This window comes from Sardina pilchardus, chromosome 4, assembly GCF_963854185.1.
Source record: "Sardina pilchardus chromosome 4, fSarPil1.1, whole genome shotgun sequence".
NCBI lineage: Eukaryota > Metazoa > Chordata > Actinopteri > Clupeiformes > Clupeidae > Sardina > Sardina pilchardus.
In genome coordinates, this window is record NC_084997.1 from 25,330,567 (window position 1) to 25,356,384 (window position 25,818).

The 25,818-nt window shown below is 40.3% G+C and overlaps 1 protein-coding gene and 1 long non-coding RNA gene across 3 annotated transcripts; both read right to left on the minus strand.

The window, feature by feature from the left end:
* Positions 1 to 287: 287 nt before the first annotated feature.
* LOC134078686 (uncharacterized) lies at positions 288 to 25,818 on the minus strand. 2 transcript variants are annotated; one of them, XM_062534789.1, is made up of 12 exons: positions 25,766 to 25,818; positions 25,551 to 25,676; positions 24,622 to 24,657; positions 9,993 to 10,307; positions 9,205 to 9,486; positions 7,540 to 7,827; positions 5,458 to 5,748; positions 4,343 to 5,322; positions 3,273 to 3,430; positions 1,794 to 2,126; positions 827 to 1,114; positions 288 to 423 (listed from the first exon to the last, which is right to left on the minus strand). In XM_062534789.1, the coding sequence occupies exons 2-8, from the start codon at positions 25,624 to 25,626 to the stop codon at positions 5,204 to 5,206; spliced, it is 1,407 nt and encodes a 468-aa protein (XP_062390773.1). In that variant the 5' UTR covers positions 25,627 to 25,676; positions 25,766 to 25,818; the 3' UTR covers positions 288 to 423; positions 827 to 1,114; positions 1,794 to 2,126; positions 3,273 to 3,430; positions 4,343 to 5,203. The 2 variants fall into 2 exon arrangements, with proteins under 2 accessions (XP_062390773.1, XP_062390772.1); XM_062534788.1 differs by having other exon boundaries at positions 3,012 to 3,430.
* LOC134077853 (uncharacterized) lies at positions 16,553 to 19,388 on the minus strand. Its single transcript, XR_009938772.1, has 6 exons — positions 19,353 to 19,388; positions 18,123 to 18,192; positions 17,933 to 18,002; positions 17,553 to 17,622; positions 17,295 to 17,334; positions 16,553 to 16,711 (listed from the first exon to the last, which is right to left on the minus strand). It is a non-coding gene; the product is annotated as an uncharacterized LOC134077853 (long non-coding RNA).

Below are 25,818 nucleotides of genomic sequence, written 5' to 3' on the forward strand. Positions count from 1 at the left end.
ATTGAAAGGTTTGTATAGATTTTGTGTGTGTGTGTGTGTGTGTGTGTGTGTGTGTGTGTGTGTGTGTGTGTGTGTGTGTGTGTCCACGTGCGTGTGCGTGCACACACATGTGTATGTTTGTGTGTTTGTTTTTGTGTGTGTGTGTGTAGGAATATAATGAGCCATTCTGTTTCTGTCCTGTTGTAAGGACTCTAGCTAACATGGTACTGATTGCACATCTTGCTCTCTTCTATACTGCTATCTTGTAAAAAACACTGAAAGCCATGAGAAAAAAATATTTACACCTGTTGTCTGTTTATTTGTTTTATTATTTGTTGTGTCTCTGAAGGCATATGCATGTGCCGAGAAACGATATAATGACCAAACCAAGTATAAAAAAAAATGATATCATGATGACTTGCCATAATTCACCTGCCAATGAACCTGCCGAACAAAACACATACCAATAAATGCTAAATGTCTGTACCATCACCTTTACATAATTAGCATTATCTTTGAGATTATCAAATATGATATCTTTTGGTCATTTGCATGGTTCCCCAAGTCAATTGTTGACATTACTTCTCTTATTACTCTATAAAGTAGGGTTCAGACCAAAGATTCCCGACGAGACGAGCCGCGACGTTCTAAAACCTTGCGACTGCGACTCAACATGTTTAATGCTCTGCGACGGCTTGCGAAGGCTTGCAACTACGTGCAACTTCTAATTCACACCGCTGCAACTCAGTCTCGTCGCATCGGGAATCTTTGGTGTGAATTGGGCTTAACACCAATCCTATCATTAATTCCTTGAAACCGTATGAATAGTCATTGGAAGTGTTCTCACCATCACGAATCTCTGTGAGATCTACGGTAGTAGAGCTTCCTCCTTGCGTCCAGGAGGGGTGACTGGCCACACAGGTGAGTTTGTCTTTTCTTCTGTCATCAGGTACGCGCAGCCAGCTCTCCACGGTGACAGTTCCGTCCTCGTTCTGGGTCGACCTCTCAGTGACCTCAGGGGATCCCCACACCTCCTCCCAGGACACTGTGGCCGCTGGTTTTCCCCCAGCAGCAGAGCAGACAGCAAACCGCTGACCACCGTCCTGCTCTAGTCTGGTGGAGAGGACAGGAGGGACTGTGGACACACAGGAAGGAGACAACTGTGATGATGTTGCAGTTATAGATGGCAGATTAATTAACTTAATCAGAGTGAACTCTTCTGTTTAGAGAGGATAAAGTACTATAATGACTATAATATGCATAACCTGCTGGATATGCGTAACAGGAGCAGGAATAATTGCCTCTACGGAACCTTACAAGCATCTGCTGTTTGATCATTTGATATTTCAAACTGAACATTAAGAATGAAAACTGGAAAACCAAATGCTATAGCAACAAATTAACTACTTGGACCAAATTGTAAATGAGTCTTTGTTCTTCTTTATTTATTTAATTGCCTTGTTGTTTGATGTTTGTATTTGGATCAGGAGTTGAGCATGCTGGCGATTTAGTGAACAAGACCAGGCAGGCTGATGGCTCTCTCACTAGCACAGCTCTTAGGCGTTGGTTGGTAGGTTCACACAATGTACATACAGCACATCTACGGACCAGCTGGCTGTCGTTACATATGCAGGGTCCAATCAGTTTTTTGGGAGACATTAGAATCTCAGTATACCTTGCAACAGAGCTTATTCTCACACGTAACCTACAAGTCTGCCCCAAAGATTACTGAACATGAATGCATATATATTTGAGTGTTTGATGCATAGGCCTACCATTTTTTTTTCTGTTCACCGGGGGGCTCAATTTCTTACCTGTTGCCTGCACTGTAACGTTCACCTTTTCAGCTCCACCTCTGAACACCACTTCACATTTATATGTCCCTTCATCTTGGACTCCAAAGTGGGGAATGTGCAGGTAGGACTCCCCCTTGCTGGTGTTGCGCAGTGTTTTCCCTCCTGTGCAGTTGTTGTGCGGAGGATTTTTGGTAGATTCACTTATCAGACAGTAGACTCCACTGATGTTTATCTTCCAGATAAAATGGAGAGCATCAGACCATGTCCTATTGCTGCAACTTATGCTAGCGTCTTTGCCCTCTGTAAAATATTCAGTCTGTAGGGCTGGGGCCTTTGTATCATTTAGTTGTCCTAATGGAGTTATAAGAACATGAGACAAATTTAAACACGTACAAACACTACAGACAAAAAAAAAACACCCTGCATTGATGGCATGACACAACCTTTGGAAAACGTTTGAAAGCTGCTTGTGTACTGCAAAAAAAGATAGACTGAGAGTTGTCAGAAACATATAAGGCCTTTAGCTCATCCCCTGCATTGTATTACTTGTAAATTACCCTTTTAATCTGCATGTTTTACAATAACAACACATCAGCATGAATCATGATCAGGGGGCTTTTCCAAGTGCACCAGTGAAGCCACAGGATCAACATCCTGTTGAACAATTAAATACAGCCATATACAGTAGCTCAAATCATCAGCCTACATGACAAACGTAGAGATTATATGATTGTTTTCTAGTAGATCGTTAGTAGGCTACTTGAGTCATGTGTAAATTAAGCCAATCAGCCAACCATTATGGGCCAAGTAAGTTAGCTTCTTACCAGTATGTAAATTAATTATTATTATTATCTGTGGTTCAATGAACTTACCACATTAATACTAATCTACAAGATCCTGGTGCATGCACTCATGTGCATCAGAGTGCATTCAAGGATGTTTACATGTATGAAATAGTTCACGTGTCTCAAATTGCCTTTTGAAAACTTAATACAGAAGGAAAATACACAGAGTAACTTTGGGACTATTCCCATCTCATGTAAGCATTCAATGACTGTAGCCCATTTATAATACGAGTAACAGTGGAGCTAGCAAGGGACCAACGTCTGTGATATTGGCACAAAGGTGGAGACTCTTAAGTGAAAGACGTAACCACAACCATGGGTATGTCCCTTACCAAATTTTCCATAACACACAAAATTAGCACGCAGAAAGCAAAAAAAAAAACTGCCAAACCTGCTGAGGAGCTCGACGAAGGACACAGCAAAGCCAAGAAAGGTAGTAAGATCCACTCAACCTCCATGTGTCAAAAACTTGATACACGTTTACTGTGTAGGGTTTCTTCTCTTCTGTAGTACAGCCAGACAACCACTAGCACAGTCGTCCCCCCTCTACAGCATGTTTACTGCGGCCTAGCCTGAAGGTGGTCAACACTAATCCGTCCACGTCCCTTGAATACACTTTAAAACATAAAATATCCATTGGTTGAAAGACTACCTGAATTTGCTTAGGTGCAGCTTTCACCCAGACTTCCTGTGTGTGCTGGAAATTTGCTGTCAACAGGAACTTGTCGCCCCTACATTCAGCCAATGGTTTTGGTATAGCAGTCACGCTCGATGTGTGAAAAACACCAAATCAAACACTCTTCCCTCCTACTGCAACAGACAGACAATAGCCTAGGTTATGCAACGGTGGCACTTTCAAGAACTGGTATAGTGTGGCAACATAGACTTATGTGACTGTAACACCGTTGTTATACAAATGTAGCTTATACATTAACATATGTATTTTTGCAACTTACTGTAGCAAATATATACACAATACTTATTTTGATGTTGACATGTCCGTAAGGTAATACGGGATAATAGTAGGCTAGCATGATGCATGACAATGAAAGGCTTGCTGTATATGAACTCCTTGGTGTAGAAGCATAATCATGGTCCCAAATTGAATAGCACTCTCTCAATTTCATGCTTGTATTTGGATTGTATGTCAGGGGTTCTAATATGGAATGACTACACTAAATATGGAATACAAAAATGTTCAATTGGTTCAATTTAACGATTACAATTTTATGTTGGTTCAATTGGCGTGTATACGAACATGGATATTCAATTTCTGTGGATTCTTTTGGCCATTTCAAGACCCAATATGCTACATTTACACGTTTCTACACTACGGGACGGGGGCATTTTTAATGGAGAATGTTAAATTGCATTTGACAATGTAAAGCACTGTATAGCCTACATATTGTACATTAAAAAAAGGTTGTCATGTATGGACTGTAATATTACTATCAATATGGTGCATACAATTGATTTAGAATGCTGGGTTCTAAATCAAAAAGAGTTTACTTTTACTGTTATATTTGTATGCTTTTAGTGTTTGCTTTTGTTTAAGCACATTAAATGACCTATGTGTATTAAATGCACAATATAAATAAACTTGACTTGAGAGTCGCATACTGTATGTGCTCCTCTTACTATGTGCAGTTCACAGAAAGAACACCGTCATGATACTAACTGTATTGTGAGGAGAACGTGTTTATTGTAAAATGCAGGATTTACCTTTGTAGTTTCGCAATATATCCACTACTTGATTTATTTGCTGTCAAGCATTTCAACACTGGCAGGGGTACTACAGTAGAGGGCAGTATAGGCTATAAGAACACATTTGAGGTGCTGTACACAATTGGACTCTTTCCCCTCTCTCCGTCACAGCAGATTGGTGTTTTGATTTGCAAACTCAACACTGAGCCCCTTGCATCATCATCTCAGACTACAGTAGCCTGGTGTTCATTTGTTGAGTCTCCTTTATCTGAGCTACAAAACAGGGAACAGTAGTTCAAAAGAATCACCAGACCTACCCCCACCCCCACAACCTACCAATTATATCCACCAGGTGGGCTTTATACACTGAATGATTATTGCATGATTCATATTCATGGTTAAGTATACTGTTTTTGTATCTGAAACCTCATATAACAACATCTGAAAGGTGAAGAAAGTTTTTGCTCATGTTGTGAACAAGGTTGAAAAATTTTAGAATTTTTACTTAGGATACATATACTGTACATTACATTACGTAAATGAGAGGCACCCTAAACTATCTGAACACCAAGAGCAAAAAATAGAAAAAGAGAGAAAGGCTAATTGTCCATCTACTCCTGTACCCAGTGGATTTGCATGGTTGCTCCTGCATATAGGCGCATTGACTGTGATGGCTCCATGGACGACACTTGCAGGTGATCAGGTGATAGTGAGGACGAGACAAAACAAAAGAAACCAAAAATAACCTTATCATCCTGCCTGATCTGCAATCCATCCCCTCATCCCTCCACGTAAAATTGCTAAGGTGCTTAGAGATGCATTGGAAAAGATGACACTGACACCAAGATGAACAAGATGGTGCAACAAATAATAAAGTGTCTAGTATATGCCAACTATCAACAAGTGACTGCACTGGGCTATGTTGGAAAGGATTACAGCTGACACCAAGATGAACAAGATGGTGCAACAAATTAATGTCCTGATGATCAATGCCGTTCCTGAAATGCAAGCAAGGGAAATTCACATCAAATAAATGCTATGGTCTTTAAAGCTTGAAATATACAGTAACTGTTATATTGTTGTGATTCCATCAGTGTTACCCTCCATCCTTCTTTATAACAATCAGTTCTCACCAAGACTTGACATCCAAGCATCAAGCTCCAAGACTCGAGATCTTTTGTTAGTCCACAAGGGGTGACTGACTATACAGACCAACTCGTCCATCATGTCATCATTTTGCAAATGCACCCAGCTCTCCACAGTGACGCTTTTGTCTGCATTTTGGGTTGACCTCTCAGTGACCTCAGGGGATCCCAACAACTCCTCCCAGGACACTTTGGCCGCTGGTTTTCCCCCAGCAGCAGAACAGACTGCAAACCACTGACCATAAGCCCACTCTAGTCTGGTGTTGAGGACAGGAGGGACTGTGGACACACAGAAAGGAGACATTGTGAGTAATTACTGACACATGCTGACACAGTGGTGGGAGCCTCATCTGAAGCTTCTCACCAGGACATAGAGTGGATCAATTGAGTATTGTACTGTTTTCTCTGATGTTAAAATAGTGTATATTCAACTTCGATTCATAAAAAGTCAGTTGCAATTTTACAAACTCACCTAAAACCTTATTTTTAGGCTGGGTATTGAACTAGTGCTTTTGACTGAATTGCGCTCTCATTGGCAACCACAATTGAAGTTTGATGGCTTTGCTACTGTATATCTGACATCACACAGCCGTGGTGTACTGATTAGCGCACCGGGCTTGTAACCGGAGGGTTGCCGGTTCGATCCCCGACCAGTCCACCATGGCTGAAGTGCCCTTGAGCAAGGCACCTAACCCCTCACTGCTCCCCGAGCGCCGCTGGTTGGGCAGGCAGCTCACTGCTCTGGGTTGTGTGATTCACCTCACTGTGTGTTCACTGTGTGCTGTGTGCTCACTAATTCGGTTAAATTGGGTTAAATGCAGAGAACTGAATTTCCCTCACGGGATCAAAAAAAGTATATATTCTATTCTATTCTTCTACACGTAGATGTTGTTCTAATTCGCCCATTTTTTAGTGCCTATATTTCTAAGTTCAAGATTTCCAGATGAAGGAGGCATTTGACATTTCAATTTTGAACGGTTTAGGAGAAAATCGTAATGTTTCATTTGTCCTCCATTTCATTCATCGCAAAAAAAATATCACGATGACCTGCCATACAGCAGGCTACTGTTAATCAATCGTGGAACGTCATTAAGGAAGCCAGTTGACATAGGAAGCCAGTTGCCATGTTACATGGCCACTGGCTTTTTTATGTTAACTGGAAAAGATGTTCAGCTTGCTTCGGGATTTAATTCACTTTTGGATTGTTTGATTATAGGCTAGTGTTAAAGAGGAACTATGCAGGATTGGCGATTTCATCTCTGGTTTCGGTTTCGTTTTTCGTTTTCGCTCGTTTTATGCTTGCATATTTCTCTGCAGAGCTTCCCCGACAGCTTTAGCGTGTATATTTATACATATATAGGCTATGTATAAATATATAAATTGCAAGCGTGGTTCTACTTGTTCCTTACGCGTCTCAGACTTCCAGATGTAAACAAGGAGCGATCGTCTCCTGCAGAAACTGCAAGGTTGCAATAGCGGATAGGGACACTGGGGGCAGGAGGAAATATCACTGTTTTCGATGAAACTGGTCAGTCAAGCAAAACAACGATTTCTGAGCGATTTTATGACTATGAAAAATTTGCCTAGGGTCTCTTTAAATGCCGACACTTCTAACCCTGCTCACAAGTGTCACCTGGTGGTTGTTAGGGTCATTGCAGCTTAACTTGGGAAAAATAAATAAAATTTGCGTGATTCACACGTGAGGTCTCCTGAGAATCTCATGTGACACCGGCCAATTGAAAGCAACACCCACTGTAATTCATCTGCAAATGAACCTGCCGAAGAAAACACAGTACCAATAAATACTGCATTTTCCTAGCCTGAATCTACCCATGTTGCCTTGGGCAAATTCATTCACGCTGTTTGGCAGCCTGGATCCCATGGACCTAATTTTCGCCTCATCTAAGGAACCAATCGCAGAACGGGGGGTACAGCAAGACGATGGTGACATCTAAGCAACACACCAAAAACTAAATCATTCACTGACATTCATTTTCATATTACTCTGTACCACCAATCCATCCTATCATTATTCCTTGAAACCACGATAATCATTGAAAGTGTCCTCACCAAAACGTATCTCTGCGAGATCTATGGTAGTAGGGCTTCCACCTTGCGTCCAGAAGGGGTGACTGGCCACACAGGTGAGTTTATCCTTCGTTCTATCATCAGGCACGCGCACCCAGCTCTCCATAGTGAGGGTTCCGTCTGCGTTCTGGGTTGACCTCTCAGTGACCTCAGAGGATTCCCACAACTCCTCCCAGGACACTTTGCCTGCTGGTTTTCCCCCAGCAGCAGAGCAGACAGCAAACCACTGACCATCATCCCACTCTATTCTGATGTTGAGGACAGGGGGGACTGTCACAAACAGGAAGGAGACAAAGTGAGTAATTACTGACACATGCTGACACAGTGGCGGGGGAGTCAACTGAAGCTTCTCACCATTTCTATCAAAACATTGAGGCATACACAGATAAAGTTGACTAAAACAAATTGTGATAAAAGTTGAATAACTTGCAAATGAATATTTCCAGTTATTAATGATATACAGCATTGTGTGTGTGTGTGTGTGTGTGTGTGTGTGTGTGTGTGTGTGTGTGTGTGTGTGTGTGTGTGTGTGTGTGTGGTGTGTGGTGTGTGTGTGTGTGTGTGTGTAGGTAAGCCGTTCTGTTTCAGGCAGCCTGGACCTATTCCATGGACCTAATTTTCACCTCAGCTAGGGAATCAATCGCAGAACGCAGGGTGGGGGGGGGGGTGTGTCTGTGTGTGTGTGTGTGTGTGTGCTTTTTTTGTTCTTTTATGTGTGTGGGTGTGTGTGTATTCCTGCATCTCTGTGTGTGTATGTGTATGTATGTGATTGTATCATCCAAACAACCCTTCGCTCAACACCACCATCTGCAGGCCGATGGGTGTACAGTCACTAAATGTACACATCAAGTAATTTATTTTATAGCTCCCCATAAATGAAATTCCACAAAAGTTGGCATACTCCCAGAGGATGTCAGGTTAATCATACATATGACATTTGGTGCAGTTCATAACATCGCATCTGAAGGTAGGGGCAATTAAAGCTATATAATATTGCATTTTATTTTTTTTACCATGGGCGTGCAAATCACAAATTACTGGTTATGAGCTAAGTTGATGCGGGCTCTTGAAACCAACATACGATCATTATTTTGTCATCTTCGGTGCCACGGTTCAGGAAGTTAATTTTGAGTTTCGGGGGCAGGGGGCAGCGCAAGGGGTGGAGTGGCTCCAGGGGACCAAACGAAAAATTCCGTAGAAGTAAACAGGGGCTACATGTCCACCAAGTTTCATGTGCCCTGGTGTTACGGCGTCCCGGGAATCGTTGACCAAAAATTCAGGAAGCTACGCTAGCGGTCATTATAAACTACTATACTGTATGTCACTGAACGAGCACTAGAAACATCATACAGTAGATGTACTGTACCAAGGTCCCTAAACTGAGAAATACTGTTAATGGTGTTAGGTTGGATCCTTATAACAGATAATCCTTATAGAGAGATAATCTTTTGGAAATACATATTATTTACCGTTGATTGATACTAGCCAACAGTAACAACGTGGATAACCTTTATAACACAACTGGAGTCAGGTGGTAAATAAATAATTATAATTTCAGTCAATCACATTGAAGCACAGGATAAGACAACACATATTTCTAAGCGGGAATTCACTTTGTATTTTCCCGCCTTACAGAAGTGTCCTCACCAATACGTATCTCTGTGAGATCTATGGTAGTAGAGCTTCCTCCCCCTGTCCAGGAGGGGTGACTGGTGGCCACACAGGTGAGTTTATCCTTCATTCTATTATCAGGCACGTGCAGCGAGCTCTCCATAGTGATGGTTCCGTCCGCATTCTGGGTTGATCTCTCAGTGACCACAGATGTTTCCCACAACTCCTCCCAGGACACTTTGGCCACTGGTTGTGCAGAGCAGACAGCAAACCACTGACCATCATCCCACACTACTCTGGTGTTGAGGACAGGAGGGACTGTGGACAAACAGGAAGGAGACAAAGAGAGTAATTACTGACACATGCTGACACAGTGTGGTGGGAGCCTCATCTGAAGCTTCTCACCAGGACATAGAGTGGATGAATTAAAACATTGCAGTGTTCACAGATAAAGCTGACTAAAGCAAAGTGTGCTCAAACTTTACATAAAAGTTGAATAACAGTTATTAATTATTCCAAATTACTGATAATATACATATTTACGGAAATCAGCTGACACAGCATGAGTGCTACTTTTTAAACGCCTAAGCATACAGATAATGAAAATGACTCAGACAAAGAGCTTACTTTTCTCCATATGTTGGTTGTGTGGGTGGAATGGAATATAGCTTACTGTAGTATAGCTCATACATAATTTATGATCAAATATATACTACTGTAAGTGTTTCTGTCAAAAGGGACTTATTTGCACAAAACAGTGCTTGAAAGCATGATTTGAGTGATACAAGCTTTGCTATGTCTAATGCTTAGTCTTAATCTCTCACCTGCTGCCCGCACTGTAACATTCACCTCTTCAGCTTCACCTCTGAACACCGCTTCACATTTATATGTCCCTTCATCTTGGACTCCAAAGTGGGGAATGTGCAGGTAGGACTCCCCCTTGCTGGTGTTGCGGAGCACTTTCCCTCCTGTGCAGTTGTTGTGCGGAGGATTTTTGGTAGATTCACTTATAAGACAGTAGACTCCACTGATGTTTATTTTCCAGATAAAATGGAACAACTCGTTAGACCATGTCCTATTGCTGCACCTTATGTCAGCGTCTTTGCCCTCTGCAAAATATTCTGTTCGAGTTTGTCTCACTGGGAAAAGAAAAAAAAAGACTAGAAGAAGAACAAATTGTAGCCTTGTGAAACATATATATATATGTACACATATACATATACATATATATATGTATATATGTATGTACACACACACACACACACACACACACACACACACACACACGTCACATGTATATAGGCTATATAAATAGCATGAACATAAGAGGAGTTATTTTCCAAAACGCTATATCCACCATTTTAATGACTTTTCATAAAAATAAAAAAAAAATCAATTTTGTTTTGGGTTATGTTTAGTTGATTTATCTGTACTCAGTCAAAGCAAAGCAACTGCATTTTATTGATTTGACCTGAAATGCACAATTAAACAACATGACTTTTTTATTTATTTAATAAAAAGTCATAAAAAGTATTTATTTTTTAAATGGATTTATAGCGTTTTGGAAACGAGCTCTTCGTATCTTACTGTATATCATTGCGTGTATAACCAACTAACTGGCCTTGATATAATGGCAGTGATACTCGTTAGTGGTACGCAGAAAGTTGTGGGCATAATTTGGTTGTACCCCTGAGCAAGTTACTCAAAGTAGCACCAACAGGACTTTCCTTGCAACTCTAAATTGCTTTAAATTGCTTGAATTAAAGTTAAAGCAAAATAAATTGATGATAACGACACTAGTAATCACTACTAGGCACTACTACTACTACTACTACTAAAATGACAACCACTACTAATATGACTACTAGCCTACTACTAGTACTACTATTCATACAATTAAATAATTATATTATTTTGTCTTTATTAAAATTGTGTCATAACATGTAAAGTACATTGAATGATTCATTGTGCATGATAATGTGTCATTATTACTATTATTAGGGCCCGAGCACCGAGGTGCGGCCACTGAAAGTGGCTGCACCGTAGGTGCAAGGCCCTATTGTTTTTGCTCAGATTATTAGGGCCCGAGCACCGAGGTGCGGCCACTGAAAGTGGCTGCACCGTAGGTGCAAGGCCCTATTGTTTTTGCTCAGATTATTCTTCTTATTACAGTGCATGAAAATGCACTGTACTGTTCTTCCAAGGCTTCTTCTTCTTCTTATTATTATTCCGCTGATCAAATTCATTTTTTCTATTCAGCTTGAACCGTTTAACTTAGAAACTTCATTCAAACGTCGCAACGTAGGTCTTAAATAGGGGAAGGCTGCTAAGTATTTTTCAACTTTGTAACTTTTATACTTTTTAAACTATAAATTAAAAACTATTACAAATTTCCCCATAGACTTAACATTGGCCTCTATGACATCACAATCGGATCATTAAGCAATTAGAATCTTATGCCAGGTGGCCAGCCCCACCTGCAGCAGCCCTCTCTCTCTCAGGCTTTAAGCATACAATCTCTCTGTGAAGACTACATATCCTGTTAACTGTTTCCTCTTTCCACAACTGTTTCAAAATAAAAGTCTTCACTGCAATAATACACTATTAAATCATTTAACCATTGAAACTACTCAACTATTTAACTGTTCAACCATTCCAACTGTCAGTTATCATCAACTATGCCTCCAGTCAACTACATGAGACCTCCATGCACCTAGCAACCAACATAGCAACCATCAAAATTAAGCGTTTATGACCGTTTCCATAGCAACCAACATGATTTTACTACAGTAACTTCTTTATTCCTGATAGTGGCAGCCATGGATACCCCATCAACAAATGTTTCAAAATAAAAGTCCTCAGTACCAAGTTAGCTAGTTAGCATGGTTAGCATAGTTAACATTGTTAGCATAGTTAGCATTTTTAACATAACTGCTAAAAATGATTAGCTAAGTTAGCTGATCAACCTGGTTAGCATTGTTAGCATAGTTAACATTGTTAGCATTGTTAGCAGTTTTAGCATAACTGCTAAAAATGATTAGCTAAGTTAGCTAATCAACGTGGTTAGCATTGTTAGCATAGTTAGCATTGTTAGCATAGTTAACATTTTTAGCATTACTGCTAGAAATCATTAGCCAAGTAAACCAATCAACCTGGTTATCATTGTTAGCATAGTTAACATTTTAAAATACCTTTTAGAAATCATTAGTTAAGTTAGAACAGGAATGTTTAAGCTTTAAAATGTCTACCTAAACACTATCAACTCTCTTTAAACTATGCAACCACCATGTTTACCCTAGCTATACCTTAGTAGCCATATCTACATTATCTATCTATATTTTTTTTGCATTTTCATGCACTGGTAATTCCTTGGAATTGCATTTCTAGTTATTATTATTATAGTATAATTATCTTACCAGTAACATTTTTCACCAACTTGGCATGCTCTAAAACTCTTGCAATTTAGCTGGCATATGTAGAATTGCATTTGATACTCAGACACAGAGCTGTGGCCTAGGGTGTGGCTCAGGGACTCTATAGCGCCACCTAGCGCGCCGTCTACTGTGGTTGACACATACATTCACGGAAATGAACCAAATTTGGTGGACATGTGTGTTGTATTATTCTGAACAAGTTTTACATTCAAACTATATAGTGAATCTTAGAAGAATTTGAATTATGTGAGATTTTCTGATTTTTGCACATCATGTATTTTGAAATACTTCTCCTAGACGGTTTATCGAAATTATGTCATTTAAGCACTAAAATGATCTTGAGGGGTTGCCTGAGAGGAATTGCGACCAGATTTTTGAATTTCAAAAGTATATTGAAATGGCGAAGGTTTGAATCTAGGTGTCTTATAAAAGAAACAAAAAGTTGGTGTTATAGGCAGAAAACAGTGACTAATGTGGATGAAATTTGATGGAGTATTAGTTAGTGTGTTTGTAGTGACAGTCATATACAAAGTTTTGAATTTGGTGTTGTTTGTGTTTTTTAAAAGCGCATTAATGATTGTGGTGGACACAGTTTTAGCTAAAATATTTTGAAGCGAGTTGATGAATAATTATAATCATATCAACCTATGCTGCCATTTTGATTTCAACCATGTTAACAGAAAGTGAGATATTTAGGTTTATTAGGTTTTTATAGGTCTGTGTGCCTAGCCGCGCACGGTCTGGCTCCCTCACTGTTTCCCTCCCCCCACAGTTCTTTCCACCCCTCCCCTCTCTCCCAGCTGGATGTCTCTCTAACCTCCCCCGCTTTCCACATAGAGACTCAGACACAGACACAGACACACACACACACACACACACACACACACACACACACACACACACACACACACACACACACACACAGACACACACACACACACACAGGTTTGAACCTAGGTGTCTTATAAAAGGAACAATAAGTTCGTGTTATAGGCAGAAAGCAGTGACTAATTTGGATGAAATTTAATGGAGTATTAGATAGTGTGGTTGTAGTGACAGTCACATTCAAGTTTTGATGTTGTTTGGTGTGGTTGTGATTTTGTCACTTATAATAGCATATTAATGATTGTTGACACATAGTTTTACCTAAAGTATTATGAGATGAGTTTACAAATACTAATAGTCATATTAACCTATGCTGCAATTTTGACTTTAAACACATTAACAGAAAGTGAGTTATTTAGGGTTATTTGTTTGATGCCCTAGGGAATGAAACTCAATTGTCTGTAAAAGTCTCTCACTCATTTGACATTCTGTGGTCGAGAGCACTGTCCCCGCCCACTACACCATGTGATTTGTTAGTCAGTGCAGATCCAGGCGACCCCATAGAAGTCTCAGTCAATGTAGCTCTATACTGGGTGTTTTCGTGGATTTATATCGTGGAAACAGTGCAATCATTTTGACTTTTTGTCTACGGAGTTATTCTTGAAAGTAAGGTAACCGTTTTGTTGAAACGCAACTTTGCAAGCTATTTGATGCGGTTCAATAAGTTGGCTAAAGCGCTCGTTTCCTCCATCTAGCTAACTCCAAGTGATGCATGTTAGTGATATGGTGTTTACTAGCTAGTTTATCTCAGCTTACAAATAGAGCCTTAATAGCCTAGGTGACAGCCTAACTAGGCCTACTGAAACATAATCCAAACTTTTGACAGTTGTAAAATGTAACGTGAAGTTCAAATGTGTCACTGTTTGGGAGTAGCCTGCCGTTTGGGAGCTAAGGCAGGTTTTTGTCACGTTCGGTAATTAACAAGTCCCAGTGCGATAACGAACGTCAAATAGCCTACTGTAGTTGGTCTTGTTTGAAAAGGTCTAGCGGAAAACACAACAGGCACCTAGGCCTAGGGCCAGCCGTAGTAAATTCGACCTGGTTTTGAATCTTGGCCTAAGCTAGCTAGCTAAGCTAGCTCGCTAAGCTAGCTCGCTAACTCCAATTGATGCACGTTAGCGATATGGTGTTTACTAGTTTATTTTAGCTTACAAATAGAGCATTGATAGCCTAGGTGTCAGTTTAACTCCTGAAACATAATCCAAACTTTTGACAGATGTAAAACGTAATGAGAAGTTCAAATGTGTCACATTTTGGGAGTAGCCTACCGTTTGTGAGTGGAAGCTAGCTAATGCCTTTATTAGTGGAGGACGTAAGTTTGAAACCACAACGAACTTACTCTGCCTAACTGAAGGAGGACGTTTCTCCATGGACATCTAGAAAGCAGGAGAGAAGATGACAGAACTAGAACTGGCCGTCTGCTTAGCTTTCAATCAAGGTAAGAACATTTCCCTGCAGTGCAAGGCAGGTTAATGTTATTCAGTTGTGGTGATTAATTGCCTTTACATTGAGTGAACCATCTATCTATTCAAAATAATCTAAACGTTTCCCCTATCTGGAAATACGTTAGTTTGGTGCCACCGATTCATATGAGCAGTCGTGCAATGTGTGTGTGATCCAAGTGAAACCATACGAGGCTAGAAACAACCATATTTTTCAAACGATTGATTCCTGCAACTAATACATGCAAACAGCATAGGCAGACTGCCTAATCTTAGTTTTTGAAACGATTGAAGATGGTATGAACATAGTTTATCCCTTTGCATGCGTTTGCAAACATGCTCTGGGTAGACTTCAAAACGTTTTTTTTATTATTTGATCTGCCATCACTAAGCCTAGTTAAATTAGGCTATAGGCCTATGCATTAATAACCTTGCCTATGATGGACTGAGAAATTTGCTGTCGACGTTAGGCATGAAACGGTAGGCTCAAATTATTTATTTAAAAGACGTAATTTATGAAGTTGTTGTTGGCTTTGCCACGCGTTCGCATCCAGTTTGACGTGTCCGGATTTTCCGATAATGACAGCAATCTCGTGATGGCAATATTGACTTTTAATTTCTGCGCGTGTAAACTAGTCTAGGCTACAGTGCCTGAAGTTAGCTGTGACAGACTAGCCTACTGGTTTTCAGTTTTAGCCACAAAGCCTGTCTACCCTAGGTCAACTCAATTGTTTAGTTATCACCTTGGCATTTCGCGTTTTTCCAGCCTTATCTCCGTGCGCCCCATCCCAGACAGCAAACTGACTCCGTAGCGGATCCGCCGCGGAGGTACCGCGACTTCCGGAACGGATCCGCGAAACGGGTCCGAAACTGCGTCCACTTGCACACCGCGGCGGGTCCGAAGCGGTTACGCATCACGGGTCCGACCAGACTCCGTGGCGGACTCTATCCGCATCCGCGCTTGAACCAGCTTATCCGCTACGGGTCCGTTTCGAACCCGGGAAATGGACGTGCATCCGCAGCGGAGTCATTTCGGACCCGCGAATTAAACAGCGCATCCGCCGCGGATTCATTTCGGAGGCGTTTATCATCCTCCCGGATCCGTTTAGGACCCGTTCATGAAGCATTTCATCTGGCCTATATCCCTGCTGATTTATCTTATTATGGCCAAAACTATACTACAGAAATCCACTGTATAGCCTAATCTAACTTGCCAACATATCACTAGGCTACATAAAGTAAGTTTTGTATCAACCATAATAATGATTAAGTCAAAATCTATCATGTGAAGCACCTTGTGGTTTTACAGCCAAATACCTTCATTGTGTGAAACAGTAAGCATTAGAATATGGGTTTTACAGTACATGAATTCAACTCTGCTACACTACAGCCTACAAGTTATTAAATAAGTTACAAACTTTTAACTCCTTCATGCAATTCCTAGACAATAGTAGACACTTGTCACCGGCACCTCAATGCTCAATGAAATAAGTCATCGTAGACAATAAATACCTTAAACAGATAATAAAGTAAAATGAAATGCAACCATAAATAGTGTCAAACATTTTTATTATTATTTAATGAATATTTATGTTTCAAAACACTGATAACCTTCATACCAGACCATTGTTTTTCTTAGTTGGACATAACAGTAGGTTGATCTGTTTGGGTAGGAATGCTGATAGTTAAGACACCTCCTTGAGCTTTTCCTGTTTGCTGGGCTGGTTGAACTGCTGTACTGAATCAGAAGCCGCGGCACAGGGCATAGCTCTCTCACAGCATCTGTAATCATACAAGCATAACAAAATGAGTTACGTTTTGGAAGCATATACAGTACATTACTAGTTTTCAACTGAATGTCAGCAACATGAATATAAAGGTACCGCTACCAGCAGGCTGCTGTAATGGTGACACAATCCATCACCTGTAACTAGACAGCTATACTGGGTCCACAAGTGAAGCACTCTGTTCGCAGAGCATGAAAATAGTTTTAGAAGACGAGTCTAATTTTTTCAAACATACTGTACATGCCGCTATCACATCTAAAGAGTTCCATTGATTACAGTGTTGCAGCAGATGCTCTGCAAACGGAATGCTTCTGTTATGTGCACAGTGTAGTCTTCCAGTAAATATAATGAGGGTTTACGACATGATGGCAAAGACCTGTTACTTGAAAATGTAAAAAGGCAATAGAAAAGTGGTTCACAGAGACAAATACTTGTTAGTTATACCACAGCATTTGCATGCACAGATTAAACAAAAATGATGCTGATTATAGAGCTTTGTAGGTACTGGAAATTAGGAATTTATCAAAGTAGACTAAAAACATTTTTTATGTTGAAATGTATCTGCAATTCATCCTTACCTGGTAAAAGCAGTTGCAGAGGCCTTAAGTAATTTCTCTTCTGAAATAAAAAAAAATATGTACATTTTATTAGAGAGCTTTTGAGGTAAACAGTGGATTTTATTACAGCAGAGAAAGGCATTTATGTATGTTGACATTTACCTTCAATTCATCCTGAACTGGTAACACCAGTTACAAAGGCATACAGTATGGTTATCTTATATGACTAATGTGTGGACCAAAAGTCAAATAAATGAAATGTAAAACTGTATAGCTTACTTTATTGGGTGGCAGGACAGGATGAGAAAGGCTAGACCCCCAAACCAGGCTGGAGCCACTTGTGAATGGCCTGTAACACATATACAAAAATATGCATTACTTCTATCATCAGAAATAAATTGCCAAATAGTTATCATAACCACTAATACATCCAAGTCAAATAACTCAAATGTAAAACTGTATAGCTTACTTTATTGGGTGGCAGGACAGGATGAGAAAGGCTAGACCCCCAAACCAGGCTGGAGCCACTTGTGAATGGCCTGTAACACATATACAAAAATATGCATTACTTCTATCTTCAGAAATAAATTGCCAAATAGTTATCATAACCACTTATACATCCAAGTCAAATAACTCAAATGTAAAACTGTATAGCTTACTTTATTGGGTGGCAGGACAGGATGAGAAAGGCTAGACCCCCAAACCAGGCTGGAGCCACTTGTGAATGGCCTGTAACACATATACAAAAATATGCATTACTTCTATCTTCAGAAATAAATGGCCAAATAGTTATCATAACCACTTATACATCCAAGTCAAACAAATCAAATGTGAGGCTGTATAGCTTACTTTATTGGGTGGCAGGACATGATAAGAAAGGGTAGACCCCCAAACCAGACTGGAGCCACTTGTGAATGACCTGTAACACAGACACATACATATGCATAACTGTTATCATCAGGGGGAAAAAGGCAAATATTTATTATTACCAATATTACACCCCATCAAAATAGCATTATATTGGGATCCAGAGAATATGGTGTTGATCCAATTTAGCTCCTCTTCCCATATTCTAAACTTTGAAAAGAGTCTGGTCTGTGACAAAGCAAAGCAAGGATATGCATCAAGTCAACTACTGCCTCTAATGTGTTTCTCCTTTTCAGTCAAATCATGCTCCAAAAAACGTTCAGCATTAAATGACCTCATTGACGGCAGTTTCTTCATAAATGGCTTCGGGATTTGTGCCCTTATATTTTATGAAAGTTAACGAGCAATCTCTACTATTCAATTGAAAAACTCACCAGGAAACACGCCTGAAAACCAGAAGTTTTAGATTGAATAGTAGGCCGGTTTCTCGCTAACGCGTGTACAAATGTAAAGGCACGAATCCCGAGGGTATTTCTTGCTGCCATTTACGAGTTCAAAAAGTTTTAAACAGGTCTGAGCATGCGCCTGACATGGCGCATAGCTTGCATTACTAGCAGCTAGTTGCTACTAGAACTATCGATACGTCGTTCATAATTTAAAATCACAAACGTTATCTTATCCAGGATAGGTAAACAATGTGAAATCAGCCTCCCTCCAAGAACGAAATAAGATGTAAACACATCTAGCAGCTAAGTCTTCTTAAAGACTCCCGAGTCCAATATATAAGCTTTCATTAGCTGTTAACGTTAGCTGCTAACAAAAAATATTCATGACAGTTTAACGTTATCGTTAGCCAACAAGCTAACGCTAGCTCACGCAAACCAACTTGTTGTTCACAGGCATATATGAAGTTAGCGTTCAACCAAATCAAGCTTCGCTCAATTTTAACTGAGTTTTGAGTTTAGCTTTGATTAAAAATGTAACAAAGCCCAAGTTGGACAAGATTTAGCCCTGTCGAAAGTGAGCTAAATTAGCGTGCGCAAGCTAGCTGCTAGACGTTAGCTGGTGTGTATCATCAGATGGCCAGTATAGCAAATTACGGATTATATCAGCAAATAAAGCTAGATAAGTTGGTAACTTGTGTTATGGGAGTACGTTTTCACTGAATATACTAGGTAACTGCATAAATAAAGCATATAGAAGCATACTTACAGTGAGCCCGCAGACACCGCTGTTTCGCCACCGCACTCCATCAGCGAAAAAACTGAGGAAGGAAACCGTTAGCAGATTTGAAGGGCGCGTTCGATGTGCGCATCCGCAAAGGGACCGGCGTGGATCCGCCGTATGAAGGCGCGTTAACGGAGGCGAAATGTGTTCTGTGCCCGTATCCAAAACGGAGGCTGACTGTCAGGCGGATGTGGCGGCTTGAGCGCGGGTCCGTTTTGGACTCCTTTGCTGTCTGGGATGTCATTCAAGACGTCATTCAAAACATATTTCGGGATAGCCATCTCACTATGAGAAAACGTATGACGACAGTGCTAAGAGATTAACACATTGGCATGCTTGGTAAACTTGTCTTGCACATAATATTGAGCTGATTTTTTTAGTGAAAATGGCCTGTAGCATTGTGCTGATAGATGAAAAAAGTCGCCTATTTAAAGGCACAGTTTGAATTTTAATCCTAGCTCTCCATTTAGTGTGTGCACTTGAACAAATGATGTAGCTTATAACAGTAGGGCCAGACATTTGTTTTTAGGAGGAAAGGTGATGGACATATTACTTTGGATAGTCCGGGAGCCAAATGCCATAATTTAGGTGAACCTGGCTTTGTCGGTTAAAGTTTTTTTTTTTGCAGAATCTAGTAGACTAGGGGTACCTCTTTAAGATTTAAGAGGGTGCCCGGTGATATCCCTTGGGCAATTTCATATATTAAGCCTTTCTTGTCCAATGTGTTGACTATAAGGCGGATATACTGCAGGTGAATAGGGTAAAAGAATTAACAAGCAGATATCACTATGAAACTTCACCAGTTGATTACTTAGATCAATATGAAAAATAAATGTATTACAAGTTTTCTGAAATGTAATGTTTGAATATGCAAATTAGGTATGATGTAATTAAATATGCGCTGATTTGCATAAACGTAAAAAGATCAAATCTGAACATTGGACAAAGCCAGCTTAAATTTTTTTCTTTTCATTTTGTTGACATAAGAGATGAAAAGTATTTTAGAGAGGGAATTATAGATATCTCATTTAGTTATTCAGTAAATCAGAAAATACTATACCAGCCTTTAAAAAATCCATTTTCGCCATGTTTTTTGGAATAAAATGTCATGTAAATCAGGCTAAGAATCATATATCAACAAACCCCTCTGCAAAATCCTTCTAAACATGGTTAGGTATAAGACTGAAAAGTTTGGTGTATGTAGATGCTTGTGAAGTGGAGATTTTGTTCTTCGAGTGAGAGAAGAAACTCATCCATATCCGCCTTATATTCAACACATTGGACAAGAAAGGCTTAATATACAAAATTGCCCAAGGGATATCACCGGGCACCCTCTTAAATCTTAAAGAGGTACACCTACTCTACTAGATTCAGCAAAAAAAAAAACTTTAACCAACAAAACCAGGTCGGACCTGGGTTGGTTGCAACCTGACCCCATGGCTTAGTGACTGGTCTGGTCTGCCAAAAGCTCACGAGAACCTTAAAGGAACACTTCACTTTTGTCGGTTAAAGTTTTTTTTTTTGCTGAATCTAGTAGAGTAGGTGTACCTCTTTAAGATTTAAGAGGGTGCCCGGTGATATCCCTTGGGCAATTTCGTATATTGCCAATCACACCCCTGAAATATGGTGTGAATCAATCTCATCGAGTGCTGTCATTAAGAAAAAGGAAACTTGATATGACAGGGCAGCAAACACTCATTTTCTATGCCCCATTCAGTTAACCTAATGATAGTTGCTGGTTCAGTATTCGGCTAAGGTTGTATCAAATTTCCTGGTTCTTTATCCTACAGTGACCTCAAACAACAGGGCTTTGAATTTGTTCACACACAATTTCAATACTGGAAAACTGGTCTTGAAAGTCCTTAAAAAGTGCTTGAATTTGGCCATGACAATGGTGTACAAAACCTGTGCATGTAAATTTAACGGTCTATCGTAGCAATAACAGCAACATTTTCTTTTATTTGGACTTCGAAAAGACTTTTTATGAGGAACATTTAAAACCCTTGAACTAATAAAGTAAATTAAGTGAGAGGAAGTGTGTGGACCTTTCACTCTTTTTTTGAACATTTAAAACCCTACAATTTATCTTCGTGGCAGAAGGCGTACTTTAGAAATTTCACAGACAAAATTGTTTTTGCTACCCCTAGTCAGAGACAAAGCTCTGGTCTAGGGTGTGGCTTAGGGACTCTATAGTGCCACCTAGCAGATTGTGTTGTGGTTGACGTGTACATTCACGAAAATGAAGCAAATTTGGTGGTTTTACGTGTTATTGGTGTCGCTGCTGAAAGATAGAGCTCTGGCCTAGGGTGTGGCTTAAGGACTAAGCGCCACCTAGTTTGTTGTCTGTTGTGGTTGACGTGTACATTCATGAAAATGAACCAAATTTATTGGACTTCTTTCGTATTGCTATCGCTAGTCAGAAAAGGAGCTCAGGCCTAGGGTGTGGCTTAGGGACTCTATAGCGCCACCTAGCGTGTTGTCTGTTGTGGTTGACACATATATTCACGAAAATTAGTCACATTTGGTGGGCATGTGTGTTATTGCTACAGCTAGTCAAGGACAGAGCTCTGGCCTAGGGTTTGGCATAGGGACTCTATAGTGCCACCTAGCACGTTGTCTTTTATGGTTGACACATACATTGACACAATTAGGTAGGCTTGTGTGTTATTGCTACCGCTAGTCAGGGACAGAGCTCTGGCCTAGGGTGTCGCTTAGGTACTCTATAGTGCCACCTAGCATGTTGTCTTTTGTGGTTGACACATATATTCACAAAAATGAACCAAATTTAGTGGGCATGTATGTTGCTCATGCACAGGCACACCAACCCACACATGTTGCTTTGTTAGATTCCGAAATGTCACAGGTCTCCGCACCGCAGGTGCTCGGGCCCGCCATCGCCGCTTGCGGCTATATTTCTTATTATTATTATTATTATAGTATAATTATCTTACCAGTAACATTTTTCACCAACTTGGCATGCTCTAAAACTCTTGCGATTTAGCTGGCATATGTAGAATTGCATTTGATACTCAGACACAGAGCTGTGGCCTAGGGTGTGGCTCAGGGACTCTATAGCGCCACCTAGCGCGCCGTCTACTGTGGTTGACACATACATTCACGGAAATGAACCAAATTTGGTGGACATGTGTGTTGTATTATTCTGAACAAGTTTTACATTCAAACTATATAGTGAATCTTAGAAGAATTTGAGTTATGATTATGATTATGATTTTTGCACATCACGTATTTTGAAATACTTCTCCTAGACGGTTTATCGAAATCATGTCATATAAGCACTAAAATGATCTTGAGGGGTTGCCCGAGAGGAATTGCGACCAGATTTTTGAATTTTTGAAGTATATTGAAATGGCGAAGGTTTGAATTATGGCGTTTTATTAAGAAACAGGAAGTTGGTGTTATAGGCAGAAAAAAGGTTAGGAATTGTATGTAATTTGGCAGCTACATGTGGAATTGCTTCTGCTAGTCAGAGACAGGGCTCTGGCCTAAGGTGTGGCTTTGGGACTCTATAGCGCCACCTAGCAGCACGTTATCTGTTGTGGTTGACACAAACATTCACGAAAATGAACCAAATTTGGTGGACTTGTGTGTTATTGCTGTGGCTAGTCAGAGACAGAGCTTTGGCCTAGGGACTCTATAGCGCCACCTAGCAGCACGTAATCTGTTGTGGTTGACACAAACATTCACGAAAATGAACCAAATTTGGTGGGCATGTGTGTTATTGCTATTGCTAGTCAGAGACAGAGCTCTAGCCAAGGGTGTGGCTTAGGGAATCTATAGCGCCACCTAGCAGCACGTTATCTGTTGTGGTTGACACAAACATTCACGAAAATGAACCAAATTTGGTGGGCTTGTGTGTTATTGCTATTGCTAGTCAGAGACAGAGCTCTAGCCAAGGGTGTGGCTTAGGGACTCTATAGCGCCACCTAGCATATAGGCTGTTGTAGTTGTCACATACATTCACGAAAATTAATCAAATGTGGTGGGCTTGTGTGTTATTGCTACCACTAGTCAGAGACAGAGCTCTGGCCTAGAGTGTGGCTTAGGGACTCTAGAGCGCCACCTAGCGCATTGTCTGTTGTGGTTGACACATACATTCACGAAAATGAACCAAATTTGGTGGGCATGTGTGTTATTGCTATTGCTAGTCAGAGACAGAGCTCTAGCCAAGGGTGTGGCTTAGGGACTCTATAGCGCCACCTAGCATATAGGCTGTTGTAGTTGTCACATACATTCACGAAAATTAATCAAATGTGGTGGGCTTGTGTGTTATTGCTACCACTAGTCAGAGACAGAGCTCTGGCCTAGAGTGTGGCTTAGGGACTCTAGAGCGCCACCTAGCGCATTGTCTGTTGTGGTTGACACATACATTCACGAAAATGAACCAAATTTGGTGGGCATGTGTGTTATTGCTATAGCTATTCAGAGACAGCGCTCTGGCCAAGGTTGTCTTAGGGACTGTATAGCGCCACCTAGTGCATTGTCTGTTGTGGTTGACACACGCATTCACGAAAATGAACCAAATTTGGTGGGCTTGTGCGTTATTGCTATCGATAGTCAGAGATAGAGCTCTGGCCTAGGGTGTGGCTTAGGGACTCTATAGCGCTACCTAGCATGTTGTCTGTTGTGGCTGACACATACATTCAAGAAACTTGACCGAATTTGGTGGGCATGTGTGTTGCTCATGCACATGCCCACCAACACGCACATGTTGCTTTGTTAGATCCCGAAATCTCACAGGTCTCCGCACCGCAGGTGCTCGGGCCCGCCATCGCCGCTTGCGGCTATATTTATTATTATTATTATTATTATTATCAAGGTAATGACAATAATCATAATTATAATCATAATAATAAGTACCAATGATTGATAAATATCAGTAATAAAGACTATACTCTTTCTTCTATCTGCATTATTAAAGTACTGTAGATTCTTCCATTTGTCTAAATACCGATTGCCTCTTGCCACCAGTGATGACTGGCACCCCAGGCAGAGCTCCAGAAGCAAAACAGGAAATGAGGGGCACTTCCCTTATTACAGCTCAGAAAAGTGAGTAGCATGAAGACTTGACTAACAAAGGCGATAACATTGATGCTGCTTAACTGGCTTCTTAAGACTGCAGAAAATGGGTTTGATTCCAATTAAATTAATAAATGATTAATTAAATGAATAGTGACGTCCAAAAAACACACATTAGCATCAAGCATAACAGCATGAAGAGATGAAGATGGTTTACCTGGCTCAGCAGGCGCTGGATCATTGTGTGTGTGTTCTGATGAGGTTAGATGAATATTAGTGAGGGTTAACAGACAAACAAACAAACAAATCATATGATAAGCAAATGTAAAAGTCCAGATAGGCTAATAGTCCACATTAAGATCATTTAAACTAGATGTACCGCAAAACGGTTCAAAATATGACCTGCACAATCTCAAAATCACAAAAATGAATCACGCTTGTCTATTTGTTTCCATTAACTACTCCATCCCCTGCTGCAACCTTTATGTATGTAAATTAGTGTGTGCAGGTGTCTTTGTATGTGTTTATGCATGTGTTTGTGTGTGTACGTGCATGACTGTGACTGTGTGCGTACCTGTATGCATGTACAGTATGCGTGTGTCTGTGCTTGTCTGTGTGTGTGTCTGTGCTTGTGTGTGTGTGTGTGTGTGTGTGTGTGTGTGTGTGTGTGTGTGTGTGTGTGTGTGTGTGTGTGTTTGCCTGTTACTGCATGTATCTTTACATTTATTTGTGCATGCGTGTGCATTAGTGTACAGTCACTACACATATATTCATTTATTGAACGGTTCCCCATGAATCAAATTACACATAACTTGGCATACATTCAGAGGGTGTCATATAATACACTTCAAATTTTGCGCTGTTTTCAACCAAAGAAACCTGATTACAATTACAATGCCTTATTGTAATTGTAATGCCTTATTTTTTCTACACCTGATTAATCTGTGCCATAATTGAAAAACATATCTCCAAAAATCTCCATGACATCTGTGATATTGTTGTTTTCCATCATAGTAATAAAGAAAAAGAGAGAAAGGATGAGAGAGAATGAACTATAGGCTGAGTAAAACTATACTTGCTGAGTACGTAGCTGCATACTGTAAGTAGTATATGAAATGTATGTATCACGTTGGCAAAATATCTTACCTGCCACACCGTTACATGCAATGATAGCAGGGGCAACCATGAGGTAAACAACACTCAGAATCCAGGTGCATTCCATGTCTCCTACTTCAGAGAACTCCGTTTATCTCTCTTTCTTCAGCTTTGTGGCTGAAATCATAAAACTGCTTTACTCCTTTAACTCATTGACAAATTACGATTGTATAATTACACATATTGTACTAAACATAGTGGCCTACCTGTGAAACCATGGAACCCCAAGATCATCCAACAACTAAATAAAATGTCTCAC